Here is a 17,981-nt window from a genome sequence, read left to right as displayed (position 1 = left end):
CTATGTCGGATATTGCATAGTGTGATCTGATTATGTCTGCACCAAAAGTTGTTGCGAATGACTCGAACGGAAAGCACCCAGCTTCAAATTACAAGTTGCCATCTTTTGCCTCTGTGTCATCTTCCGAGTCTGTGTTAGAAGGCCGTGACACTGTGGACGCGGTGCCCCAACGAATGCCATTGTTCGAGGGTGATTACATCAAGAAGAGGCAGGCATCTGTGGACAATCTGATCGCAAATACCCCGTTGTATGGCTCGTTGTCAAAACGAAAGAGAACGTACGGCGATACCAATATCGACGCAAAGGAAGGAGATCAGCTTCTCTCCGCAGAATCTGCAAACGGATACGGGACTCGTAATTCTTACTATGAGGTCGGGCATCAATTACCTGACGACGGTTATAAGTCGCACTCCAAAACTCTTCCGACGTATTCGCGTCGAGTGAACACCGCTTTGAGAGGCCAGTACGGTCTCAGGGTGCCGGAGATGAATTTTACGGAGACAGACCTGGGACCGAGGAGGTTGCAGAGACCCTCGCTGAAAGGTTGGTAGTGAAATTATACGGCCCTTGCCAGTAAGAGTTATGTTGTCAACAAGAATATTAGTTTCGATATTTTCTTACCGCCGTGAAAGCCTTTTAATCTAGACAGAATGTAACACATTATCCAAGAATGAAGCACAAAACAATGCACTTCTGTTGGCATTTCTGTGAGGCATTTAAAATTCACAGCATTCTCACAAAGCGCAATAACATAGGTATGGTCGATAAGACGTAGCCAAGAGTGTTTAACTTTCCAAATCGTGCATACTGTTCTGAAGTCATCATGAGTAATACTGGACTCGAAGTCTAATTCTCTATTAGTCAGATACTTGATTTTACTCAGCCTCTGATATTACCTTTCTTGTTGCTGTGCTGGATCTCACTGATAAATTGAAGATGAGAATGTATATAGTTGCAACATTGGCGGTTACATCTATAGTCTCACTACAGGCCGTTAGCTTCTCTCTAGCTGTCTCCCAAGAATTCTACCGCTAGCTAGCTAACCCATTAATGATCCTACTCAGCGTTGCCGGTATATATCTGGAAGGGCACCTATCGTAAAACATTCAGAAGAAGGCAAAAGACCGTGATGAAGTAACCTGGTACAGTACTTGGGTTATGTATTTGAGCAATCATAGTTCTCGTTGCTATATACCGCCTTGAGAATTTACCGCAACACTCGATCAATGCAATGCTTTGTGTAGATGTGAAAGACCCGGAACCGTGTCCAAACGGTGATACTCCAGTAATCGATGACAAGTCTCCTGAACAAGAGGCTCCTTCTGAAGAAACTTCGTTACCAGTAAAGTTCATTTTCTTTCATTCCTGTTCAACCTGACAGCATACGCTGAGACACACACGCTGTCGACCCTGACTTTCACAAATAATTGGGGGAAAATTTGATATTGTAAAGTTGTTTGGTTCGCTAATCACTAACATGCACTGCAGGGTATATTCGGTGATGTAATCATATAAAAAAGGCAACAAAGGTTTTCTAAAGCACGCCGTCATGGTGTAATCAGTGTAGCTTATGTCTATTTTACACATTTTGAGAGAATTTGGGAAAGTTTCCAACTACTTTGGGCAATATCATGGCCATGATTAACTTTGAAACAAGGAGACAAGATAACCATTGCCAAGATATGGCCGGAAAGAATGACAATTTTTCGTGCTTATAATTTGAAAAATGGCCATAAGCTACTGTGATTCCACAGTGACGACACCAATCATATTCCGAATTGACTCTGTTTAATATGACTCAACGGTGATGCTATAGCCTACCGGATATATGCCACTCTTTTGATGATATCATTTACCCTGCACTGTTACAGGATAACGGTTGCTGCAGTAACACGCCGTGGAAGGTATGGCGTGCGATGTGGGTGTGGAAATACATGTTCACCAAGTTTTCGGTCTTGGACTTCTGCCAAGCTCTTTGTAAGCGAAGTGTTCTTAACGTTAGCACTCTGTAATCAATATCTACTAGCGACACTGATGCTGTTTAAAATGATTTTACTTTCCTGAAATTTTTCGTGTCGTGAGGGTGCCTATCGTAAACAACTCTTCTTGTGAACGCTTGCTTTGTGACAATCTACGGTCTTCGCGCATGATTAGATGTGCATGTTTAATGAATTGTGACGCTTATCTCTCGTATTTTCAGTTGCAATTGGAATCTACATTTTTGACGTCGTCACCGATCTGCTACTGGCTCTGTGGTACTTCTACTATCGCGATAGCGACGAAGATTATATATTATTCTTCCGGCTAACTTTGGGGTTCGTGATCGGGCCTTCTCTTGTTGTACAGGTGAGGATTTGGATGTCTGGCGGTGATATTTCTACTGTATTGTTTTATAAGCATGAATGGACCAAGCAGTCGGTGTTGCTACTCGAATAGAAGTAGCAATTTGTACGACATGTCAAAGTGGAAATAGAAAATGATAGATCTGAAAGTATGGTGATAGTTTTAAAAAGAAGATTTTACTTTTACTTTTTGACCTACATCGATATGGAGGCTATTTCTCACGTAATAGTGATTTCAATATCGAGATAAAATAGGCCACACAGTTAAACAACCACGGTGACGGGCATAGTTTTCACAAAATAATATCTTAATAAAGAAATACAAAATCAAAAAATATCATTATCATCTCTTTCATTCTATTTTGAACGATACACGAGATCTGACGGCCCTTTTCAGCGACTAAAGAATCGATATTTGGGTTATTTAAACTCGGTACTCGCTGGAAAACTATCTCCTCATAAAGCTTGATCTTGCTGGGGAGCCGCCAGTCTTTTTCTAAACGTGTCGGTCTTGGCAGTGCCTTGGCCATTGCGCGTCAAGCCAATATGCCAATTCATATCAGCTAATTCTTCCTCCATGGAATGCTATTACCATGTAGATGAGAATAGCTTATTTTGAACAAAACAATATATTCAAACTCGAATCAATTTCAGCATTTCAAAATGCTTTACTAAGCATTCTTCCAAAATTTCGAATCAGATCGCGGGCCGCAAAATATGACCTTGTGGGCCACGTGTTGGTGACCCCTGCTCTAAACGAGCCTCGTACTATGGGATGTTTGATGTCACGAGAAAACGTTCGTAGCTTTGACTATTTTCAGATATTCTCCTACGTATGGGTGTTGGATGACTCTCGAATTAAAAGACACCGTAAAAATGGCAAAAGTCGTTGCTGCGATATTTCCGCTGCCGATCTTGTCAAATTGATCGTTATCGCTGTGCTGCATGTGTTTCAGTTAGCGACCTTTTTCAGGTGCGGGCTTAGCCTGTTCACCGTTACGTTTAATGTGAAGAGATGCTTCTCCTGTTTAGGTATGCCAGAGCATTGCTGTACGGGTTCAAGTCGCGTTATTATGACGTGAAAAAAGAGGAAGCCCGACGGAAGCATTTTGATTTGTTGGTAATTCATAACTACATTCCTTTCATCAAATCTTTCTTACTGGTTTCCACTTCCAAACTTCAATTGCTTGGAACTGGGAATTGTACCAAATATATGTATTGATATGTTATGTGAGTAACCAGAGGGGATTGACTGTAGTTAAACAGCTAAACAATAATATAATTACAAGGTGTTATATCCAAATTCTCTACTACCATTTATTGCAGGTTTGGAACATGATCACTTGGTATTCCTCGTAATGTCATCATTTCTTTTTCAAGATTTAGGTTTTGAAAGAAAAGCATCCCTCGTCATGACACTTTTCCGTAAAAACGTATTGATTTAGGTGACAAATTCATGTAACCTTACAGTCAATCATGTCGTTCATACCTAGATATCCAATGTATTTTTAGGTTTGAGAATATTTTCCATGGAAATCATTTCGTAAAACCCATCGTAGACTAATGCCGTCTTTTCGCACCTATGCTGACAAGTCTGTCATGTCCTTGTCGTTAAAATTCGACCGAAACTGAAAAGTATCCGCAGTAATCTGCCTTTCATTGGACTTGACTGGTCTCGTGGGAATGCGAACATGCTGTTCTCTCTGAGATTGGCATCTTTTGACACTTTTCCCTGACAATTTAGGTGAGGAACGGGTGTTATCTTCAGAATCGTCAGTTAATGCGTACCAGATGGCATTTCTTTCCTAGAAAGTCATGCAGAATATCTATAGATCGGTCCCATTTGATTAAAAAAAATGCCATCTCCAACTACACTACTTCTTGGCCCAGTTGAGTTTGGCATATATTTGAAATCAGTTCTATAGCCCAAGTTTGCGTTCACTTTCACTACTAGCACTCATTGCGGCTGTGTTCTTTCGCCTGCTTTACACAGTCCTGCGTAACGGTGTGATCCCGTTGATACATAATATGCTTTTAAACAATATGTTCGTTATGTCACAGTGGAAATGTGAAGTGCACGACGTGAACTTTCTTCGTCTTCTGGAATCTTTCCTGGAATCCGCGCCTCAACTGGTGCTTCAGATTTACGTCATGTTAACGAAAGGAGTGGAGATTATCAATGGTGAGAAACGTTGATATGTTCCTGTTTATAGACTTTAGATATTGTCGCAACTGACTTTCTTTGCTTTATCTAGCCATATTTTACAAGTTATGTTGCATTTATGTCGTTTGTAATGATCTCTAGTAGTGTGTCCCTGCAGGGCACTATTTAGGTTATCGTACTCTATATTTTGGTGTTTTGTTTAATATCTCAGTATATGGAATTATTCATGTTGACATGAACTAGAATATTTTTGGCTGACACTTGTCAGGGGTTGATGACTATAACTCCTGACGAGTGTCACCCGAAAATATTTGGGTTTAAGATGATGTAACGGTGGAGCGTCCGGCTTTTTGATCGGTAGGTTGTGGGTTCAATCACCGGCCGGGTAGCACCTGAGACCTATTCAGTAAAAATGGTATCTGGGATAGCATAGAGGGGTGGTGCAAGATTGGAAAGCCTTACAACGCTATATCTGCACCTTCCTTCCTTGTCCAGCGGCATATGCACATCATGCACTCACGGTATTGTGAATGTACATCATAAGTCTGTCTATATATCAAGGACAAAAATATACAACGTCCTATCCCCATTCAATGTAAATTATTAGTAGTATATTGAAGTTTTGTACCCTTAAGAGTATCTTTAAAGGTCAATATATTGAATGAAATGTCCATCCCAAAACACCACTTGCGTCCAATCTGGTGACTGATTCGAGTTTGTGACATTACTACTCATTGTTACAGTTGTGTCCTGTGTCGGGTCTCTGGTTGGTTTGTCATCTGCAATGGTATCGATCCAACGAGCTATCAGGAACACTAATGAGAGCAAAGGCCAGCTAACTATTCCCGCGACAATCGTCATGTTCATATGGCGGGCGTTCACGATTTCGTCAAGGGTACATGTCCTTGTTTTGGCCTGGTTTCTTGAAATTAATGTGTTCGACGTATGTGACTTTGAAGGTGCTGGCATTCGCCTTGTTTCTGATGGTTCAACCGCTGGCGTTCCTCATCTTTGTAGTCCTGCATTGGCTCGGCGCATTTCTTTGGATCGCTTATAAAGGGACAAATTTCTGTACGAAAAAACGCGCAGAGGTCTTTTTTGATGCCATCATCGGGTGAGTGCCGTTTTCGGTAATGTGCAATGTGCTTGTCTAGATAGGATAAATTTGGACCCCCAATTTTGAGAATAGCTGCGATAGCTGTTTAAAATCCAGAATGCGAGATTTCTGCTGATATAATTTGATACAGTGCTGAGTAGTGTGCATTGGGATCAAGTCACTTTGTTCAAGTAACAGGTCGTTTTGAGTCCTTGTAAATTAGGACTCGAGTCAAATTGAGTAATTTCAATTTTACAAGTCAAGTCGCAAGTCAATTTTCAAAGGAATACGGTAAATAAAGGATTTGTGTTGGTGACGTGTTCATTTCTGGCGTGGCGGAAGGTTCAGATTGCTTTGTAAAGTATAATGTTTGATTCACTAGTCGTTCTATATTTCTTGGTCTGAAGTGACTTGAGTCAAGTTACTGATAGTGTGTTTTTTATTTTGCTTTGTCGTAGTTTCTAAGACCTATAGTAACCTTGTATTGTGGAGGTCGGGAGTTCTAAGTTGTCTAAATGTATGAAAAAGTAGGCCTAGTGGAATCAGGTGATGACGTTTCCTCTGGTTGAGAACACAATATTCAAATGCATAGCGAATACTCTACTTCTTGCCATCTCTACTCGCTGTTATTATTAAAATTTGCGTTCATCCACGGTTACTCACATGTTGGCATCTCGCATCTCAGAATCAATCCATGTCTGATATGCAAGGACCCCCTGTAGTGTCGAGACAAGAACCATGTTTACGTTTGCAATAAGATGATGCCACTCGAGTATCTATATAAAGCTGTTCAATTTGCCGTTGACAGGGTGGTTTACACGTTCTGTTTCTTCAACGTTCACGAACCGAAAGACGGCGGCCAGTCGCGTTCCCGGTGGCGCATGCTTGTCTTCTACATTATTATCCTGGTTGAAAACACCACGGTATCCTTCATATGGTATTATTTCCGCGACACAACCGATTCTTACTACCTAGCCAGTACTAACGACAATCCGATGCAACCTATTCAAGCTACCACTGGTGCTGATACGTCGACAGGGTACGATGACGTGTTACCTATACCTGTGGCGCTCACTCTTCTTATAACTGTACCGGTGTTTTTTATGATCGGTATGTGTGTTATGTTGTTGTATTACGCCTGCTTTCACCCTCGAAAGAACGAGTTGGATTGGTGCGATTGCTTTAAAAGGAAACGCTCGGACGACAGTCCGACTGAGCTTGTTAGTGCTGCCATGCCTGCTGCATCACAGTTCAACTCTGAAGGTGTTGAAGCAGGACGTCAACGCAGTATGCTTGCAAGCCACGGTAGCCACAATAAAATGGCAGGGTTGTATGTCGCCATGAATTCCGCCGAAGACAACCCGCACATGAACTGGTCAGACGTTATTTTCAACCGTGAGAGAAGAGCGAAGCAATTGTACACGAGACAATATTCAAAAGAAAAATTGACGAGCAACGCAAAAATCGCAGCCAACAGCAAAGGTCTTTCGGATCACGGGGATGATGCCAGCTCTTCACGTGCTTATTCAGCACCGACTGCAAGGTAGGGTTGGTCAAAAATAACTTTTTTCCCCCAAATTTTACTCGCTTAGTGATGAAATTGTCAGGTTTCCTTAAAAAATGCTACATGCCAAATTTCAGTCAATTCCGACCAGTAAAGCCCATGCAGTCTTGTTTAAATAGCAAATTCAACATCTCAACTCTATCACAGGCCAGTATCAAGATGCAAACCCATGAAAAAAGCATCACTTTCCCTTCAGGCATTCCTGGAACACGATGTTGGGTCATATCGAAGTGTCGAAATTTGCCACCGTATATGCTATAAATTCAAAATTGCTTGAAATTTCAATTTAAGATTACATGGCCTTAACGCAGTGGTTCTCAACCTTTTTGACCTCACGGCACACTTTGAAAATTATAAATAGTTCGCGGCACACTAGCACAGTGGTTCCGAACTTTTTTGGCTTACGGCACAGGCAAACTACCAGAATGCGTATAGCAGCAACCATAGTCTTACAGAGGTGGTCACTGACGAAGTACTGCTACCTTTTCGGAGCACTCAAATAGGCTTTTCTCTGCTTGAGTTTTCTTTTATCTCTGCGGACATCTCACAAATACGTCTACGAATGGTATCATTTGACATGGGAATCGTTTTCAATTCTTCCCAAACATTTTTTTCACAATTTTATTGCAGGCCAGAAGAAGAGCTTTCTCCGTTTCCTTGTGAGGTTTTGAATTATTAGCTATTACCTCTGTTACCACATAACTGGCCTGCTGAGATCTCGTTTAAACTTCAGGTTCCGCCTAATTTCATAAGATTGACTTGACAGTAAAGTCTGCCCACTGCCGCATTGTCGATGTAATTATCCGTTGCATCGAAGAGTCCAATCACGATCGCCACTAACAAATACAGAGGCGTAGAGGTGTATTATACAATATACATGGATGCGAAACGCATTTCCACGCAAATCGTGTAATAGGTTAGGACAGGATAGTATACCTAGTGTTACTGGCAGCCACCCGCAGTTCAATTGTGGGTCCAACAAATCGGGATAATAAACCTCAGCGGCGGGCAAATTTGTAACTGACATAATTTGATCAACTTTACTTCTCAATTCTCGAATTTGTCGTCTGTGCAACATAACATTGCGCACTGAGCCTGCATTTTACCTGCAGTGCTGGCACGCTACCTAACAATCGCAATGTGAATGGCTATGTTGGCAATTTTAATTTTTAAACTTTGACATCACTCCCAAATGAGTTCATTTCTCGATGGTGACAATGTCTTCCTAGGTGTTGGAGGTTTATGTAGGCTCCTACTCGTCCTCCGATCTGCAAAAGCAGTGTCTTACAAAAAGTGGGCCGTGCTATAAGTTGGCATGTCAGGAATCAAAATATGTATTATTGGCATGGTGTAAAATGATCATCGATGACGAAGACATGACAAGAATACGACTACAAACAGAAACATAAAAAGGTCATCAACCTGCGTCATGTCCCTGTTCTGCCTACGGTTCTGATGGGAGACAAGTAAAAGCTGAACACTTCGGCCACACCTCAATATCACGGTCCAATTACCCGAGTTTAGTTATCACCGTCCTAAATGCTACTATGTGGGTAAACTAGCATATCACACCCATTGACGGCGGAGGCACCAGTTTGATTCATGGCAGTTACAAAGCGTTGCAGATTTATTAGATTCCCCGCCCCTATACGTTGCTGTGCTCAGAGCGTCTTTACAATAAAAAGCCCAGAGAAAGACCCAATCCATGACCTAATGGGGATGCCAGATTGAAATACTAGATTGAGGTACCGTAACCATCCTTATATCTGTTCACTGCATCGGATTGTGCATCGCGTGTCTTGATCTGGTAAATTCAATAGAGAAACCATAAATGACACACTCAAAATCGGGATTTTTGTTACACTTCGACATAGTTTACCACATTTGCTCGCGGCACACCTGAGCAGTCCAATTGGCACACTAGTGTGCCGCGGCACACCGGTTGGGAACCACTGCCTTAACTGGTCGGAATTGAGCGAGTGAAATTTGGTATAAAAAGTTATTTTTGAACAACCCTTCTGCAAGACGCTCGTGGGGTCCTACCTAAAACAATTGTACTTCTAGTGCACAACGTGAATCCTCTGAAGGAATTGCTACCAATAAGAAACCAGCTTCATCCGCTACTAACCGCTCGTTACCGACTCACTCCGGATCATGTGATTGCAGGCATGAAGTGCCGACATACTCGAAGAAAAGAAGCTACAGCGCCTCAACGTCTTGCCTGGCCGATAACACTTCCCGCCGGTCTGGTCGGGGTAAGCAGCGGGCGTATCACACGCTAGATAAGCGACTAAGTCGTGACAAACATGATTTGAAGAGTTGTAGCGCCAAACTTAGGGATGATGAATTTTTGGTTAGCATGGAAACCACCGTGTGAAAGTCAATTATCAATCTGTCGTTTCAGATTGCCGAGTACCATCATCATATTTTTAATACGTCGGAATATATTTATTCATTTTGACAATATCAGCACTTGAGATGTGTGAATTTGAAATGTGTAACGATCAATAGTTTTTAATTCGTGTTCAATGGCATCATTTTGTCCAAATCTTGGTTATCAACTACGCTATACGTCACTGTGCTTCTAACTGCTGTGTATTAAATGTAGCCTATCAAGTTACATAATTTAGAATTGTTTTGAGTGTTCACGTTCAACATACTATCTCACGGTATGGCCAGTTCTCTGGGTACTTTTTTCTGTGATCTATTTTTATGCTTCAATCCTACTTCTAGATTTATTCAATCATTTTAAGAATTGTACGAATCAATTACCAGTACATTTCGTTTGCCTAATTTGTCAACACATGAAATTGCTATCTGAATCACTTACAAATATATCAGAGAAGACTAACGGTTATCTTTCTGAGACTGAAAGCATGGTAAGAATAGCAAGATAGTGCTTGATTATGCAGCCTAATTGTACCTGCTCATTGTTGTGCTGTTTAGAATCGGCTTGCTGAACGGGGACATAATGAGATTTTGGAGGAGCACGCATTAAAATCAGTTTTCACATGTAGGCTGCCATGGAAGTTGAGGGTTTGACATCACAAACTTATTTGGGATACACTTCCATTTGTGGACACCCCATTCACAGAGACTGTATGGTAATTCACGAGTCGGATGTCTCAGGTTTCACCTTGGGGATCGTTAAGGCGCTGACATTTTTTAGTAATCAGATCCCCAAATAGGCCGTCAGTAATTAGGGCTGGGCGGATTGATTCGAGTAATGGGGATGATTTTTTAAGGTACTGAAATTAATTTATCAACTAGAATGATAGCTTCCATACCATTTTGATTCCTCAAGTCCAACCAGGTTAGTAGTAATGACATTTCCATGAAGTCATGGTCAACTCTGAGCACTGTCTTGAATTGCAGTGTAATAGGTACAGTCGAGAAATAACAAATTATTTCGATTCGATGTGATGTGGATGTGGCATTCTTTTTTTTGTGGTATCATAAAGGGTACATCTGCATATATTAAATTTCCACATCATCCATACACTTATGATGACATCATACTTGACACGACTTCTGCCCTACTACTCGATTCAGAATCTACTTAGGTTGGACTGACTTTCTATTTTGTCCGCCTTCATGTAAAATAGGCATTTTCGCACATAATGTTAGAATTGTACTACTTATCTCCATTTCTGGTTGGAGCAGCCTGTCCTCACGAAGTAGTTTGGCCTGAAAAAACTTTTTGACTTGAAAACTGACAAATTTTTAAACGAAAAAAATCTATTTTATTGAAATCTGGACCCATAAAGAATTCCAGTAGTTACATCATGAATCGTGGTAGAAATAATGAAAATGTGTTGTAGTACAACGGAAAATGCTTTCCTACATTGTCGGGTAAAAAGTGTGTGTCCTTGCCAAGAATGGAGAAAGAATGTTCAACAGCAGCAATTGTTGGCTGGCAACACTGTAGTGGTGCGTACACTGCTGGTGACAGACCATGTTGCTTCATTCTGACAATGTTGTGTACGTCTCAATTTTTCACCGTATGCTTCTTGATATAAGAACCAATGCCCACGCAGTTTTGCTTGAGTTAGGATATTGCGGTACGTTGAGCATAACACCATGTCTACCTATTTGTTTCATTTGACCGTTTATCATTCACAACGGGCAGACAATAGGTTGTAATGTAAAAAATAATCGCCCTGGTAATCATCGCACCAAGTTTAGAGGTGTGTTATTGAACATTCTCAAACGGACATTAGGCTACAACCATAAAATCTTTGAGAACCACTTATCTAACCACAGCAGTCTTTAAATATCATCTAACCACAGCAGTCTTCAAATATCATCGTAAACCTAGAATGAACTGAATGACTGGAAAACTAATAGTCATGGATCTCATTTCATTAAAGTGTCATTCTCCTTGGAGCTGTATTAACTCTCTGGTGTCAGATTACCTGGAATGACTCATACAATATCAAATGTCACTGTGCAAATTCACTTTATTAATAAAATATAGTAGTAACACATATGACGCAGCGTAAAGAATTTATACTGGTTCAATAAGTAATGTTAGCGCTGTTACTAAATCACAAGATATTACACACGGAGCTGCCATTTTGATAGTCGTCCCCGAGTGCACGCAGCCTCGCCGCTTTTTCGTAAACATCGTTACGGAATTTTCCGACCCCAAAAGAAACGTTATCTCGCCCAGGCTTGAGTCGGACGTCAAAAAACGCGTGGACAGGCCTGTGATCTGACGTTTTTAGATTAGTCACGCTGTCATAGCTCTTACAAGTTATGTGATTAGGCTCCTTATTTTTAAACAGAATTCGGTCCGTGTATGAAGGCGTGCGCTGTTTCGGCAAACACGAATAATTGTCCGAACCCGGTATCAATTTATACGTTGGATTAAACCTTATTCGGTGCTCTGAAAAATTCTCAAATGCTTTGCGTTTCCTCATAATTTTACTCAGCTGATCGCCTTTCAGCGCTTCCTTAACATTCATACTCCCGTTGCCCTCGATTTCGTCGAGCAATATCGACGCAGGCAAATTGACTCGGAAATTCAAGTCTCCGAACCAAAACACGCAGTCATAATTCGACGTGGCGTCGCCGTTACGATGGTACCCGCCAGATTTTCCCATTTTCGGCAGTTTCAATTTCTCTTTGATCTTTAAGTAATCGCCCAACCTCTCCTTCAACCTCGATTCTCCGGAGTGAAAGTGAGAGTTAATAAATAACAGCGAGGTGCCAAAAAATTGAAATCCTATCGCGACGGCTCCTTTTGTTTTGACTTGAGACACCATGCGCACTGTCACCTTGTCGTCCTCAAACGAGGAACAAAACCAGATAAGGTCCCGTCTCACGAATACCGACAGATGCAACACACCATGAGAAACTGAATGCGCCAACACGTGATTCACGCCCAAAGTCTCTTGCAACTTGATCTCCCACATTTTTTGGTCCTGCGTCGCTTCTTGCACGCCGATCACGTACATGTCTTGGAGGTATTCCTGCTCTTTCGGCAGTACGAAATCGTCTAGATTCTTTGGAATTCCTTTTTTCTGCATGTTCCAAGTACCTACAAACACTTTCAGGTTTCGGTCGGGAAAATATCGATGCAGTTCGTCGATGCCTAGGAGAGAGCTGACAAATTTTTAAACGAAAAAAATCTATTTTATTGAAATCTGGACCCATAAAGAATTCCAGTAGTTACATCATGAATCGTGGTAGAAATAATGAAAATGTGTTGTAGTACAACGGAAAATGCTTTCCTACATTGTCGGGTAAAAAGTGTGTGTCCTTGCCAAGAATGGAGAAAGAATGTTCAACAGCAGCAATTGTTGGCTGGCAACACTGTAGTGGTGCGTACACTGCTGGTGACAGACCATGTTGCTTCATTCTGACAATGTTGTGTACGTCTCAATTTTTCACCGTATGCTTCTTGATATAAGAACCAATGCCCACGCAGTTTTGCTTGAGTTAGGATATTGCGGTACGTTGAGCATAACACCATGTCTACCTATTTGTTTCATTTGACCGTTTATCATTCACAACGGGCAGACAATAGGTTGTAATGTAAAAAATAATCGCCCTGGTAATCATCGCACCAAGTTTAGAGGTGTGTTATTGAACATTCTCAAACGGACATTAGGCTACAACCATAAAATCTTTGAGAACCACTTATCTAACCACAGCAGTCTTTAAATATCATCTAACCACAGCAGTCTTCAAATATCATCGTAAACCTAGAATGAACTGAATGACTGGAAAACTAATAGTCATGGATCTCATTTCATTAAAGTGTCATTCTCCTTGGAGCTGTATTAACTCTCTGGTGTCAGATTACCTGGAATGACTCATACAATATCAAATGTCACTGTGCAAATTCACTTTATTAATAAAATATAGTAGTAACACATATGACGCAGCGTAAAGAATTTATACTGGTTCAATAAGTAATGTTAGCGCTGTTACTAAATCACAAGATATTACACACGGAGCTGCCATTTTGATAGTCGTCCCCGAGTGCACGCAGCCTCGCCGCTTTTTCGTAAACATCGTTACGGAATTTTCCGACCCCAAAAGAAACGTTATCTCGCCCAGGCTTGAGTCGGACGTCAAAAAACGCGTGGACAGGCCTGTGATCTGACGTTTTTAGATTAGTCACGCTGTCATAGCTCTTACAAGTTATGTGATTAGGCTCCTTATTTTTAAACAGAATTCGGTCCGTGTATGAAGGCGTGCGCTGTTTCGGCAAACACGAATAATTGTCCGAACCCGGTATCAATTTATACGTTGGATTAAACCTTATTCGGTGCTCTGAAAAATTCTCAAATGCTTTGCGTTTCCTCATAATTTTACTCAGCTGATCGCCTTTCAGCGCTTCCTTAACATTCATACTCCCGTTGCCCTCGATTTCGTCGAGCAATATCGACGCAGGCAAATTGACTCGGAAATTCAAGTCTCCGAACCAAAACACGCAGTCATAATTCGACGTGGCGTCGCCGTTACGATGGTACCCGCCAGATTTTCCCATTTTCGGCAGTTTCAATTTCTCTTTGATCTTTAAGTAATCGCCCAACCTCTCCTTCAACCTCGATTCTCCGGAGTGAAAGTGAGAGTTAATAAATAACAGCGAGGTGCCAAAAAATTGAAATCCTATCGCGACGGCTCCTTTTGTTTTGACTTGAGACACCATGCGCACTGTCACCTTGTCGTCCTCAAACGAGGAACAAAACCAGATAAGGTCCCGTCTCACGAATACCGACAGATGCAACACACCATGAGAAACTGAATGCGCCAACACGTGATTCACGCCCAAAGTCTCTTGCAACTTGATCTCCCACATTTTTTGGTCCTGCGTCGCTTCTTGCACGCCGATCACGTACATGTCTTGGAGGTATTCCTGCTCTTTCGGCAGTACGAAATCGTCTAGATTCTTTGGAATTCCTTTTTTCTGCATGTTCCAAGTACCTACAAACACTTTCAGGTTTCGGTCGGGAAAATATCGATGCAGTTCGTCGATGCCTAGGAGAGAGCCGTGCTTCGTCAGGCCTCCCACTAGGTAACTACGCTCTCGGGTTTTATCTGAGGGTATAGCGGGCAGTATTCCGGATGATTGCGTGTAAGGTAGTTTTGGTGTCTCTTGCTCTTCGTAGTCCGTCGACTCGTATGAAAATGCTTCTTGTGTCATATCACCATCATCAAGATCAAGGTCTTGCTGAATACTATCACCACCAACTGGTAGACTATGAAAGTGAAGCCCTTCTTCGTCCCACGTGCTGCTTTCTGCTTCATTTTCAGTACTCGACGGCCTTGGTTCTTTTGGTATCATCTTTTCAAAATCTTTACGGAGCTTTAAAACCAACTGCTTCGCGGAAGCCGACGTTTTGATGGTGACACAATCCGATACCGTACTCTTTGTGTCGTCATCACGAGGCGACAAGCCAGACGAGCTGTACGGAACTGGCAGCGAGTAGGTTGATATAGTTGGGCTTGAACTTCGCAGCTTACTCAAATTCATAGCTTGAAAAAATCTGCTATGCAGGCTGTCGCTGCTATCGGCGGAATCATCCAGCTGTGATACTGAGTTGCTGCCGGATGACGAGTTATCTAATGATTGAGATAATTGCTGACTAATTGCATTGAGTTTGTCATTCTCTATATCCGCCGATTCTCCTGGATTTTGAAGATCATCAGTTTCGTTTTCATCATTGCCACCGGATGACACTGACTGTGAAAAGGCTCGAAAACGCTTTACATCCGCGTCTTCGATTCGAGGTAGGATGCGTTTGCCCGGCACAGACGTGGCAGCTTCTAATAGAGGATTTTTACGTCGCGGATCATCATTAGCTTGGAATTGCGGGAAAGAATTGTTTTTATGAAAAATAAAGTGCTTTGGGTGTATGTTGGCGCCATGAGAAAGCGTTGTTTCAACTGAAATTTCAGCTGTCGTTGTGTTCATAGATTCGCCGACAGGAGCTTCCTCTGGGGTCACCATTTCTTTGTCTGCGGGCATATTATTATTATTGATCAAAAATCAACGAGCGAGAGATGATTGACCATCCATCTCTTCCGCTTACAGTGGTTAGATAAAACGAAAATCAACCACCACCCATTTTCACAAATTTCTGCAAATCAAAGGCATCAAAAGCTTTTAGTTGACCAACGGTACAGTTTCAACTACCGGTACCCTTTATATAAACCTTTACTTAAGTAAGCAAAAGAAATAAAAACAATACATCTTGTGTGTTTTCCTGGGTTAGCCTATCCTTTACTATATGTTTGAATAACGACAAACGAAAAGGCCAATAGCCATACCATCATAAAAACATTCTATTGTATTAAGCCTAACGCACCAAGAACAAACATCGGTGAGTAAGGGCACAAGCAATATTCACTTTTCTGAGATGTGAATTTCTCGATACGTGGCTTAAAAGCCTAGCAAAAGAATGGAGAAGGGGCCATATGCGATAGCATCCCTCAATCCCCATGAAAAGCCTACTAGATTGGAAATCAACATTCTTTCTCCTGCTAAACAGCGCAATAACAGATTAGAAATTGCATTGAAACGTGGCAATAGCATTCACTAAATACATAAGTCTTCTTATCCAGTAATCAATGTGCCGATTAATAGTGATCTGACGAGAAGAATGTATTTTCACTTGAAATGACTTGTACACTAGGGCTACCAAACGTCCTCTTTCAAGAGGATTTGTCCTCTCTTTTGATTTCCAAAATATGGTAACCCTAATGTACATGCTCCAGCAAACTGGTGTGATTCAACTACAATAAAGGAATATTAAGATACACAGTAAGCATCAGACATTATATCTGTTTTCAGTTGATCAATGGTTAAATCAACAATTTCCACTGCTGTAATTACTCACGTATAGGAGACGCTTATAAAATGTTAATTTTACTTCTCCAAAATCCATGAATGTTATACACAGCAATAAATTTCGGCATTACTCGACACAATTTGTGACAGCATAAATTACAATTATTGTGACCCCCTAGAAATAAAAATAGAAGTAAGTCAAAGGGCTTGTAAGAATAGTAGACTGTATTTGGTCGTTTCAACGCCCTCTAAGTTCAGTAGGCTACGTCTAAATGGTTCCCTGTGTATCACATTGTACATTTTGTACCGGATGAAAGTGATAGAATCAGTGATTATGATTCTAAATGCTAAAATTGGCTCCTTTATAAATTGTTTACAACGCTAAAATTTCCTTTAAAAAACACATTAGCATATGTTGATGTTAGTGGGAAAACTACCATGATACATATTAGCAGTGTTGACAGTATTTGTTTCAGCAACTTAAGGGTTGTTATGTCAGCAACATAGCCTATAAGACTTGAAATAAGCAATATTATTTATGTAGCCCAAGCGTGGCAATTCGAAGGAAAGCGATGCCTTGAGTCAACAATTTTGTATTGGCAGTCATATTTCAAATATACATAATCAACTTTCATCTTGAGACACGTCCAAACTAGAACCTAAAGTCCTTCTAAAACAAATAAAAAAGGAACTGTACTAACATGTCCGTTATACACATAACAACACTCAAAATGCTGGAAATGGGCTCTGTACGAGTGTACGCTACACGTCCTTCACAATTTCAATCTATATTGGGAAATATCAGTTCATTAACTATTTACCAGTGTGCATCGTGCAATGTAATATTGATGAGCGTTAATTCTAAAAATGCCATCGGGCACGAAACGACAGAACAAAACACCAATTAGTGACATTAATGAGCTGTCTTAACTTTAGTTGGTGTTTTCTTCGGAACGTGATATATATTTCAATTCTCTCTGCGACTACACAAATAGTAAAAAGGCCATAGTAAAATTTTGTTAGGCTTACAGACATGATGATGAATAGACTAGAACTACACTACGCTTTCCACGCGATACATTTTTATATTAGATAGCCGGTTGTATGTGTTCTGGTGCAAATTTGCATGCTTTCAAAATGATCATCTCTTTTTTTAACTACCATAGCTATTTTGAACTAGTCTACTTTCTAGTGCATTACTATTATCATACTATAACTATAAACCATACTATTCCTTAACTTGATTATTATTTCATTCTTTTCACCTTCAAACTATTGACGTTGATTTCTTGACAATTTCATTATACAGTTCTGAGGCAATAATTCTCCAGTCATATTCCTTTAATTTTGTCACCCTCATTTTATGTTTTAGTTGTATTTTGTAGCTTAATTGAGGATCCAAAATAATCACAATTCTGATTCCAGGCTTCAAAATCAAGTCCTTAATTGAAATAAAATCAATTATACATGTTAATGTTAACAACTATGCGTTAACTAATAGGCTAGCACCG

The 17,981-nt window shown here is 40.8% G+C and overlaps 3 protein-coding genes across 4 annotated transcripts; 1 reads left to right on the top strand and 2 right to left on the bottom strand.

Annotated features, from left to right (window-relative positions):
* The first annotated feature begins 32 nt into the window (after nucleotides 1–32).
* Nucleotides 33–10,021, top strand: LOC145446628 (uncharacterized). 2 transcript variants are annotated; one of them, XM_080324975.1, is made up of 12 exons: nucleotides 33–543; nucleotides 1,245–1,342; nucleotides 1,872–1,977; nucleotides 2,201–2,346; nucleotides 3,164–3,315; nucleotides 3,375–3,462; nucleotides 4,404–4,524; nucleotides 5,250–5,401; nucleotides 5,466–5,620; nucleotides 6,411–7,145; nucleotides 9,231–9,421; nucleotides 9,571–10,021. In XM_080324975.1, exons 1-12 carry the CDS (start codon nucleotides 33–35, stop codon nucleotides 9,597–9,599), a joined length of 2,484 nt encoding a protein of 827 aa, XP_080181101.1. In that variant the 3' UTR covers nucleotides 9,600–10,021. The 2 variants fall into 2 exon arrangements, with proteins under 2 accessions (XP_080181101.1, XP_080181100.1); XM_080324974.1 differs by having other exon boundaries at nucleotides 9,231–10,021.
* Nucleotides 10,022–11,608: 1,587 nt separating this feature from the next.
* Nucleotides 11,609–12,768, bottom strand: LOC145446634 (phosphatidylinositol polyphosphate 5-phosphatase type IV-like). Its single transcript, XM_080324983.1, has one exon. It carries the CDS (start codon nucleotides 12,695–12,697, stop codon nucleotides 11,714–11,716), a length of 984 nt encoding a protein of 327 aa, XP_080181109.1. The 5' UTR covers nucleotides 12,698–12,768; the 3' UTR covers nucleotides 11,609–11,713.
* Nucleotides 12,769–13,503: 735 nt separating this feature from the next.
* Nucleotides 13,504–16,911, bottom strand: LOC145446630 (phosphatidylinositol polyphosphate 5-phosphatase type IV-like). Its single transcript, XM_080324977.1, has one exon. The coding sequence runs from the start codon at nucleotides 15,646–15,648 to the stop codon at nucleotides 13,609–13,611; it is 2,040 nt and encodes a 679-aa protein (XP_080181103.1). The 5' UTR covers nucleotides 15,649–16,911; the 3' UTR covers nucleotides 13,504–13,608.
* Between the last annotated feature and the right edge of the window lie 1,070 nt (nucleotides 16,912–17,981).

Source organism: Botryllus schlosseri, chromosome 9 (genome assembly GCF_051294905.1).
Source record: "Botryllus schlosseri isolate E-star chromosome 9, Bs_hap1, whole genome shotgun sequence".
Lineage (NCBI taxonomy): Eukaryota > Metazoa > Chordata > Ascidiacea > Stolidobranchia > Styelidae > Botryllus > Botryllus schlosseri.
The sequence above is the reverse complement of the archived record's forward strand: the minus strand, read 5'-3'. Positions and strand labels throughout refer to the sequence as shown.